This window comes from Acanthisitta chloris, unplaced genomic scaffold (genome assembly GCF_000695815.1).
Source record: "Acanthisitta chloris isolate BGI_N310 unplaced genomic scaffold, ASM69581v1 scaffold8167, whole genome shotgun sequence".
Lineage (NCBI taxonomy): Eukaryota > Metazoa > Chordata > Aves > Passeriformes > Acanthisittidae > Acanthisitta > Acanthisitta chloris.
The window spans coordinates 1-10,644 of NW_008680870.1; the positions used below are offsets into that span (position 1 = coordinate 1).

Below are 10,644 nucleotides of genomic sequence, written 5' to 3' on the forward strand. Positions count from 1 at the left end.
GTGCCAGGGGGAAAGGACCCGCGGGACCCTGTTGTGTGTCCTGGACCTTTGCCTCTCCTTATCAGCAGAGATAAGGATGGTGATGTGATGTATTCTGGAACATTTTTAAAGTAGTTGGCCAAGTTCAGGAAGCCACAGGGATCTGTAGGTGAGGGCAGCTCCTCTGCCACCCTGCTTGACTAACACAGATAACCTGGTTAGATCACGCTGGTGTCCTTTCCATCCCAGTGCCTGTGACTGCTCACGTGGTTCAGCAAAGGAGAAGCTGTGCATTCTCCCCTCTACATCTCCCAGCCTGTACCACTGCAGCTCCTGCATTTCCTCTGCTGCTCCATGAGGCTGGAGAGGCCTTGAGACAGGTCACCTGATGCCCACTGAAGTAAGGCTCTGGGCTGTGGAAAGTTCCAGCTGGGAAGACAGAAACCAGGCTTTCCCAGATGTTTATCTCTTGGGGCTATTTGCATGTGCTCAGCCTTTAGCAGAATGTGTCTGGAATGAGTGTACAGCTCCAGAACAGCCAGGAGGTGCTTTCCAGCTGCAAGTGGGATATAAGCGTTTGGTGGAAGAATCACAGAATGGTTTGGGTTGGAAGAGACCTTAAAAAACATCTAGTTTCAACCCCTGTCATGGGCAGGGACACCTTCCACTAGACCAGGTTGCTCCAAGCCCCAACCAACCCGTCCTTGAACACTTCCAGGGATGTGGCATCCACAGCTTCTCTGGGAAACCTACCGGTGCCTCATCACCTTCACAGGGAAGAATTCCTTCCTGAGAACTGTGTAAACACAGAGATGCCATAGCACTCTAAAGTTTATTGTCTGTACTTTTGCTGCTTGTTTACTTGCTTAAAAATCCAATTTTTCCTTTATCCTATTCATATTTCCTGATGAGACTGAGCACACTGGAGATCTAGTTTGGATAGCAAGAGAGGACATGCAATGAAATACTTCTTATACATTTTGCTCCTTTGTGCTCATTTTGCGGAGAAGCTTTGTGGCACACTGCGGCGCAGACACAGGAAGACTCAGGTCTCATGGACTTTCTGCAACTAGAACTTGTTTCTCTTTGGGTGGCAAAAGAGACAGAAACTGGAAATGAGAAACCAAGGTTTTAATTATAGTGCTTGTATTGCAAGAAGGGCAGAACTGAGGACTCAGTCCAAAAGGGCTAACCTGATCTGAGGTAGTTTTTTTCCCCAGGAAGTGAAAGCTTCCCTCAGAGAAGTAAGACCCTCTGGCTGTTACTCTATCTGTTATATGGAAGCTGACAGTGAGGCAGATCTGCTTCTGTTTTGTGATGTTCAGATACTCCTTTATAGGTTAAAAAATCTGCTGGTCTAAGGAGAGCCAGACTTGCTCAGGGCTGTGGGTAACAAGTCCCTGAGGGTGCTCAGTTGCTTGAGCAGCCTGAGAGAGCTGGGAAGCAGAGTGTCCTGGATGGGGATAGCAAAGCAGCTGCTGCTCCCCAAAGACAGAGCAGGATGAAAGTTTAAGTATGGAAAGTCCCAGTAGGGAACTTGTGGTGGAGACTGGGAAAAGTTGTATCCTTCTCTCTTACCATGAACTCTGGGTCTGGAGGATCAGTTAAGCTTGTTAACAAGTCAGTTGAAGTTGTGGCTTTGAGAAGAGTTGTTCTTCATCACAGCAGTAACTGCTTTCAGCTACAGTGCAGTCCTTCAGAGAGACTCTTCTTCCCTTATGTGAAGTATTTCTTGAGCTTTCTTTGAAAAGAAACAGGACTTTTACTAAAAGTGTGTAACATTTGGCAGAAGTCTTAAATGGTGGGAAACCAGCTAGAGTTCTGTGGTCAGAGATCCTTGTTTACACCTGACCTCTGTCCTAACGAATTTCCTCCAAAGTTTCTGGCTTGCTCTTTCTGTTTGAGTGCACAGGCCCTGTGCTGCAGATATTCTGGGTCAGGATGCTGGAACCAGGTGCCTAGGAGAGGTTTAGCTGGGACTGAAAGAGCACAGAGGATGGAGAGTCCTGTGTTTGGTTATTTGGAGTTACACCTGAAGTATAAACCTGCAAGACAGATTTTATTTGTTCAGTGATGTCATGCTGTGCTGTGCCTGTCCTGAGCACTGTGCCAGGGTGAGCTCACATGGATAACTTCCAACGTGGGATTCACCAGGGCTCTTGATATTAACCAGAGTTAAGGTGTGATGTGCCCTGCAGAGTGATTGTTGTGGTGATAGTAGATAATCAATGTAAAATAATAAGCATATAAGAAATTGGGTGAAACAAATGGCACATAGAACTGCTGGAGGAAGAGGAAGAAATGGAAATAGCTACTCTGAAGTGCTTGGAGCTCTGTGCTGTCTCTGTGTACATTATCCAAAGGGTTTTCTTTGTCTTCTGCAGCACAGCAGGTGGTTTATTTCTGCCTTTTAGAGGGCATAGCAAAGCATGCGTGATGTGTTTCTTCCAAATCCTTTGAGGTATTATTACAAATAAATAACAGCAGTCTAAAAATGACAAACTCCTGGAAATTATGCAAAGGGGAGATTGGTAACTACCTGTAAATTTCCAAATTATGGTGATACAGCAAATATAAGCAATATAACTATGATGACCGATTTAAAAAAATCAGTGATTTTTGGAGGTGGTAGTGTATTTGGGTGTGAGGGGGAAAAAATTAGGCGGGTTTCTGTTCATAAAACATTGATACCTGCAGAATTTCATTTGTTGTTCCATTGGCAGCTGTGGGAATTTGTTGCAGCATCTTGAAAGACAGAGTTGGTAGGGGTTTGTTTTGGGTTTAATTATTGCTCCCATTGCTACATGTGTGAGAGTCCCACACCATTGATTGAGGACCCGTGTTTTGGTTCCTCTCATTTTGAAGCAAAATATAAAGGTAAATGAAGATTTGACTAATCAGAGAACAGCCCTGCTTGGAAGGGACCTAGAAAGGTCATCTGGTCCAAAGTGCATCTGGACTAAAATCCATCCCACCAAAAAAAACCTCAAGGTGTACAAAGCATAAATGCTGAGCTACGAGAAACAAGTGTTCTCTTCTGCCCTGCTGACTCCCTAAGCACAGCCTGATCCTAAGTGCAGGAACAGATGTGTTTGCTGAAGGTGTAGGACTAAATGGTTCTGGTGTTGTTTGCCATCACTAGGTGTGAGTAGGGGTTTTAGCCAACATGAAAATGGGTGAGCTGGCCCAGGTGCCAAGGTTAGGATTGTGGCAGCCTCCAGGATCACCTAGAAGGCAAGTCCAGCCTGAGCAAAGAGGTGGGAGTGACTGTGATGCAGGGTGGGATCACCTCCAGACAGCCTGGCCAGGAGCTGGGGAGTGATGGTCAAATAAGGTAAACCCAAAGTGGTGGAAGGGACTGAAAATTCAGTCTGAACTGATCCATAGCAAATCACTTTCTTTTCCCTTCTCATTTTATTGGATTGAGCTGTATGCTTAATGCTGAATTGTTTTGCTGTTCCTGAGCTTCTTAGGGATGTACATAGAGATTCAGGAGCATGTGCAGCAGTCAATGACAAAATGATTTACAAGGCGTTTATTAGTGAAATTCCCCTTGAAAGGACAAGTGAAGCCTCAGAGTTTGCTTCTGAGGCAGTCAAGTCTGATAATCAAAACCGTTGCAGAATATATTTATTATTTTGTCACCTGTTCTTTCCATCACAAACCAGAAAACCAACCACAGAGCACAGTGAGAGCTCCTGGAGGTCTCGGGGGTAAGAGGAGCGCATTTCCTCTTGCAGTACACATGCTCCTGCTACTAATTAAAAATGTTTTGGCTGCCTTTCTGGAAAGAATAAGAATTCAGTGTTCCTGCCCTTTCCTGTCTACACTACTGGACAAGGATGGGACCTAAACCACAAGAGTTGTGCCTGTTATTGCCACGTACCAAAGGAAATGGAGAAACATGACTTCTGGGGTTATGTTATAGTGAATCATTTCCCGGTTTTTTAAAGAAAATATTCCCAGTTGGGCAAAATGTCAACTGTGGGAAAAGTTCTTTTTGAACCTTGTACTTTGGTTTCCTATGAGCCCTGTGTGTCCCTGATAGTAATTCCCATGTGGGGAAAAACTCTCTGAGGGGAACAGTGTGTTTCCTTCTGTAGGCTTAGAGTAGCTTAACCAGTCCTTCTGGTAAATCCTAATTTTCATCTAAAATATCGAGATGATAAAAATCTTGAGTAATGTGTTTTTTGTTAAGTAGAATATAATGAAATATCACTCTTCATGTAGTAATTTAATTTATATTATAACCTGATGCCTATCTGGAACATGTACATGTTGTTAATTTTCTTAGAGAAGAAGTCTTGATTTGGAGGCTTAAGGAGAGTTTCTTGTTTGTCTTCAGAATTAAACATAGTTTCAAGTATTTAATATAGTTCTAAATAGTTTTAAGTATTTAAACAGCTGCTGTTGTCTTCTGCACTGCTCACACTGAGCTGTTCTAGCACACGACTGTAGTGATAGGACGAGGAGTAAGGGGTACAAATAGAAAGAGAGGAAATTTAGATTAGATATTCAGAAGAAATTTTTTCCTCTGAGGGTGGTAAGACACCGGCACAGGTTGCCCAGGGAGGCTGTGGCTGCCCCAACCCTGTCAGTGTTCAAAGCCAGGCTGGATAAAGCCTTGGGTAACCTGGTCCAGTGGGACGTGTCCCTGCCCAGGGCAGGAGGTGGAACCATATGGTTTTCAAGGTTCATTCCAACCCCTTAATATTCTCTAAGATTGTTGAAGAGAATCTGAACTGACTGGATTTAGGGAAAATAAATCAGTGAAATAAATGCAGAAATAAGCTGGGGTAGGACTTTTTTTTTCCCCCCTCATTTTTCAAAATGCATAATTATTTCTCAAAAAGCCCTTAGCCTGGAAGCTGCACATGAGAAAGTTCTTTGTTTAGGGAAAAGAGTCCTGCATTGCTGTTCTGGTGCCCATCTCTGCTTTCCTGATGAGCTGGTGGTAGAAATCAGTCTGATACTGCCACTGAGGTGGAGAGATGCTTAAATGTGCTCAGTGCTAACTCTTGCCTCCTCCACCCCTTGCAGAGTAGCCAGTGTGGGAGAGTGTCACTCCGTCCGTTACGGCTGTACCGTGGATATGCCACACACTCGGGGGAGTCCGGGTATGTACAAGGGTTTGGAGGGTGGAACTGCTGCTGGTGCTTTGACCAAGAGGGAATCTGCTCCTTAGTTTTACATGAGAGCAGATTGCAGCAGTGGGATTTATTTTTTTTTTGTTGAGTAACTCTTATGGTTTTATGTGTTCCCTGGTTGGTTCAAGTCAGATTTAGGGGAAGCTAATCAAGATGATCAGTATTTACAAGGGAAGTTGTGGGTTGCCACCTTGCCTTTGGGTTAGTCACGAACCAGGATGGGACCAGGGGTTTGCTGGTGCTGAAGGTGATTTAAAGTGGGTGGTGGGTTTGTTGGCAGGTCCTGGAACAGGGTGATGGTCCTCAGCTGGAAGATGAAGGCTCACAACTGTTTGATGTTTGTCATATCATTCAAATTACATTGCTTTCACTCTTCTTTCCTCCTCAGTGTTTCTGTAGGCAAAATCATTGGTGCAGGTGTCCTGTTTGTGGGTGGAGGAATAGGGGGAACTGTCCTGTATGCCAGCTATGACAAACAATTCCGGGAAAGCGTGGAGAAGGCCATTCCCTACTCTGACAAACTCTTTGAGATGGCACTTGGCCCTGCACCTTACAGCATACCAATGCCAAAGAAACCAGTAAGTGTTTCCCCCCACCCTTCCATTCTCCTGTTTCCTAAAGAGAGTGTCTGCTCTTGAGCTTCAAATTCTGATTAATTTTGCTGTGTGCTAAGAATTTAGAGATTTTAAGAATTTTAAAGGTTTCTTAAATTAAGAAGATTGAAGAATTATGAACTAAGGCACTACTTTGTGCTTCTAAGTGGTGCTTGTACCTTGCCCATTATCATCTTGTGTTGTGGTCTGTGGGTTGTAAAACTGTTGGGTTTATTTACAGTAAAATAATCTGCTGGAATTCTAGCTGAAGAGCTGCTATGCTTACACTCAGAAATAAACTGGGGAGAGAGAGGGGCAGGTGACCAGCTGGAATTTAACTATTTTGCTAGAGGCTTAGTGCAGTTGGTGGTGTAGCAGGATTAGAAAACTCTAAGATGAAGTTACTTTAAAGAGTACATTTTTGAATGAGTAAATATTTGAATGGTACAGAGCCAGGCAAAAGCATCATACTTTGAAATCTTAGTGGTATGACCCTGCAGAAAGGAAAAGCTGATACTGCCTTCAGTACAACTCCGGAAATTGAACCTAGAAGTTTCTCTGCTCCTGCATCTGAAAACAAATGCTTCCCAGTTATCCAAGAATGCTGAAAATCTGCTCTGGCCATGGCTGTTCTGAGCTTTCAGAAGCCATTTAGCTTTCAAGAAGCCCAAAATATTTTTAATTGGATTGTAAGAAAGCTGTTCTTAACTAGTGGGGGAATATCAGTTAACAAAACTGTATCTCTTCTGGTTTTAGCTACGCTTGATGTGTATCATGCAAGCTCTTAGTGCCTCCCAGGCACTAGTAAATTTGCAAACCAGATCCATCAGCTGACAAAGTTATCACCTGCCCAGTCATTGCTTTAACTCAGATCCTTTTACTTTTACCTTGTGGCTTTGCACAGTGGATATTAAAGGATTAATACCGTAAAACTTTGCAATACTGTGTTTGGTTAAGTGTTTATCTGCTCCAACCAGCAGCATCTGAAGCCTTTCAGAGGGAAAGCAGTGAAGCCACAGTTACAGTTTCTGCATTGTCTGTAGTGTTCAACACTCTCAGAAGTGTTTGGAATATTTGGGGCATGAAACTTTTTTGCATACCTCAAAAATACTTGTTTGTGGTGAAAACTGCCACTACCCTTAGTTTTGCAGAGGTGAAAATTGTAAAGATCCCTTCTGAATTAAATCAAGGCAAGAAATGGTGTGGCCTTGCTGCTGTTTTCAAGCTGTTTGGAAAGCTGATAATATTTCTTATTTTTGTTTTCTCAAGATACAACAAGGTCCACTGCAGATCTCATCTGTAGCAGAAGTAATGAAAGAGTCTAAACAGCCTGTTCCCAAATCCCAGATAAGCAAACCAGAAGCTGCTGCTCCCTCAGAGGGAAAAGAAGGTAAATTTATAGAATGTCATGCAGAGAGAAGCAAAAGACCTAACGATCTCCTGGGTCATACGTGCTAGGGTAGATCAAAATAGTCCTTTGAATGACTGAAGATGAGTGTGTTGTAATTTGTTAGAATTAATCGTGTTTTCTTTTTAAGTCATAGAATTTGCCTAAAATGGCTTTAGCTTTCCCTCTCTCCTAATTTTTATGAAATGTATTTACTTTATAGGGTATTTAGAAGCTAAGATAAACAATGACTGATCTGCATAGTTCAGATATGAGACTCCACAGGAAGAGAACTTGGGGTGTTGGACTCTGAGGCCATTTTCCCTCTCTTATTGCAAGCACAAGAAGCTTAATTTTGGTTATTTACTGAGCTACTCTAAAGCCAGATCAAATGGAACTGATCTGGAGAGAAGCAGTTGTGACATCTTTGTATGTTTATCTCTCATGGCTCTGTGTGTATGTGTAATTAATACCTTGTTGCTGTCTGTCCAGAAAATTATCTTTTTCTGGAAATAATAACATCAATGTCCAAAGTACATATCATAAAATGGTTTGGGTTGGAAGGGAGCTTCAAAATCCCTTGCCATGGGCAGGGACACCTTCCACTAGACCCAAAAGGCCCATCCAACCTGACCTTGTATGCTTCCAGGGAAGAAGCATCTGTAGCTTCTCTGGGCAACCTGTGCCAGTGCCTCACCACCCTCACAGTAAAGAATTTCTTCCTAATATTCAATCTAGCCCTGCCCTCTGTCAGTTTGAAGGTATTCCCCTTTGTCCTATCACTCCACGCCCTTGTCCAAAGTCCCTCTCCAGCTCTCTTTGTAGCCCTATATGGACTGGAAGGTTAGGAGGTTTTCCCAGAGCCTTCTCTTCTTCAGGCTGAACAATCCCAGCTCTTGCAGCCTGTCTCCATAGCAGAGGTGCTCCAGCCTCCTGAGCATCTTCAAGGCCTCTGGACTTGCTCCAACAGGTCCACATCCTTCTTATGTTGGGGGCCCCATAGCTGCATACAGCACTCCAGCTGGGATCTCACCAGAGCAGAAGGGGAGCATCACCTCCTTCAACCTGCTGCCCACGCTGCTGGGGATGCAATCCAGGACTCAGTTGGCTTTCTGGGTAACAAGCATCTATTGCGGGATCATGTTGAGCTTCTCATCCACCAATACCCCCAAGTCCTTCTCCCCATAGCTGCTCTCAGTGACTTCTCTGTCCAGCCTGTAGGTGTGCCTGGGATTGCCATGACCCAGGTGTAGGACCTTGCACTTCGCTTTGTGGAACTTCATGAGGTTGTCATCACCCCACCTCTCAAGCCTGTCAAGGTCTCTCTGGATGGCTCATCCCTTCCCTCCAGCATGTCAACTGCCCCACACAGCTTGGTGTCATCAGTGAACTTGCTGAGTGTGCACTCAATCCCACTGTCCATGTTGCTGACAAAGATGTTGAACAGTATTGGCCCCAGCACCAACCCCTGATGGACACCACTCCTCACTGGCCTCCATGTGGACAATGAGCTGCTGACCACAACTCTCTGTGTGTGACCATCCAGCCAGTTCTTTATCCACTGAGTGGTCCATCCATCAAATCCATGTATCCCCAGTTTAGAGACAAGGACGTTGTGTGAGGCAGTGTCAAATGCTTTGCACCGGGTAGATGACATCAGTTGCTCTTCCCTCATCCACCACTGCTATAACCCTGTCGTAGAAGGCCATCACATTTGTCAAGCATGATTAGCCTTTGGTGAAGCCATGTTGGCTGTTTTTCCAGTCACTTCCTTATTTTCCATTTGCCATAGCATAGTTTCCAGGGAGATCTGCTCCATGACCTTGCCAGGCAGAGGTGACTTGAATGACTGACTTGTAATTCTCTGAGTCTTCCTTACTTTCCTTTTTAAAGGTGAGGGTTATGTTTTCCACTTTCCAGTCATTGGGAACTTCATTACACTGCCATGACTTCTCAGATATGATGGATAGAGGCTTAGCCTGTTCCCTCAGGACCCATGGAAGAGTCTCATCAGGTTTCATGGTTTTGTGCACCTTCAGGTTCCTTAGATGGTGTTAAACCTGATCCTCTCCAGCAGTGGGCAGCTCTTCATTTTCCCAGTCCCTGCCTTTGCCTCCTGTGACTCAGGCAGTGTGGCTGATGGTGAAGACTGAGACAAAAAAGTAATTTAGTACCTCAGCCTTCTCCATATCCCAGATAACTACGTCGCCTGTTTCCCTCCAGACAGAGCCCATGTCTTCCATAGCCTTCTTTTTATCACTATCATGCCTATAGAAGCTTTTCTTATTGCCCTTGACATCCCCGAACAGGGACAACTTTAGCACAATTCTATCAGGGCTTTAGCTTTCCTAACCTGATCCCCGTCTGCTTGGACAATCTCTCTGTATTCCTTTCAGGCTACCTTTCCTTGCTTCCACCCTCTGTAGGCTTCCTTTTTGTGTTTGAGTTTGTCCAGGAAATTCTTGTTTACCCACACAGGCCTCCTGGTGTTTTTGCCTGCCTAGTTCTTTGTTGGGATGTTCCTGAGCATGGAGGAGGTGATATTTGAATACCAACCAGCTTCCTTGGGCTTCTTGTCCCTCCAGGGCTTTATCCCATGGTATTCTACCAAGCAGATGTTTGAAGAGGCCAAAGTCTGCTCTCCTGCAGTCCAGGATAGTGAGTTTGTTGTGTGCCCTCCTCACTGCCCTAAGGATCTGAACTCCCATTTCATGGTCCCTGCATCCAAGACTGCACTTGAACCACACATTTCCCACCAGCCTCTCCTTGGTGAGAATGAAGTCCAGCACAGAACCTCTCTTCGTTGGTTCCTCTATCACTTGAAGAAGGAAGTTGTCATCAATGCATTCCAGGAATCTCCTGGATGACTTATGCCCTGCTGTGTTGTCCCTCCAACAGATGTTGGGGTGGTTGAAGTTCCCCATGAGGACCAGAGCTTGGGAATATGAGGCTGTTTCTCTCTGTCTACAGAGGGCCTCATCTGCTCAGTCTTGCTGCTCAGGTGGCCTGTAGCAGACCCCCACTGTAATGTCACCAGTCCCTACCCTCCCTTTATTCCTGACCCAGAAGCTCTGTTGGCTCCTCATCCATTCCCAGCAGAGCTCTGTGCACTCCAGTTGATCATTGACAAAGAGGGTGACCCCCCTCCTCATCTCCCCTGCCTATCCTTCCTAAAGAGCCTGCATCCTTCCATTCCGACACTCCAGTCCTAGAAGCCATCCCACCCCATGTCTGTGATGCCAGTAAGATCACAGCCCTGCAGGCACATGCACTGTCTCTAACTCCTCTGCCTTGAGAGTGTCTTTGCATAGAGATGAAGTTGGGTCCCTGACGAAGCTGAGTTCCTGGCTGGAGAATTCTTTGTGCTGTCCTTCAGGTGCTCTCTCCTGCTGACTTCTCTCTCTCCTAGTCTCTGGGCATCTCTTGCTGGCCCTGGCATCAAACTGATAGGAGTGGGATGAGTTGAGGTTCCCTTTTCCCAGCAAGTTTAGTTTAAAGACCTCTTCGCCAGCTTGGCAGACCTCTGGCTGAAGATGCT

At 45.0% G+C, this 10,644-nt stretch overlaps 1 protein-coding gene across 1 annotated transcript in view; it reads left to right on the top strand.

Moving 5' to 3' along the window:
- Window positions 1-5,019: 5,019 nt before the first annotated feature.
- IMMT (inner membrane protein, mitochondrial) overlaps window positions 5,020-10,644 on the top strand; it is a gene marked incomplete at its 5' end in the record, with an annotated part of 19,484 nt that continues 13,859 nt past the window's right edge. The window contains 3 exons of the mRNA XM_009077882.1: window positions 5,020-5,096; window positions 5,515-5,704; window positions 6,989-7,109. Of these exons, the coding sequence (XP_009076130.1) occupies window positions 5,020-5,096; window positions 5,515-5,704; window positions 6,989-7,109 (388 nt within the window). The remainder of the gene's footprint in view (window positions 5,097-5,514; window positions 5,705-6,988; window positions 7,110-10,644) is intronic.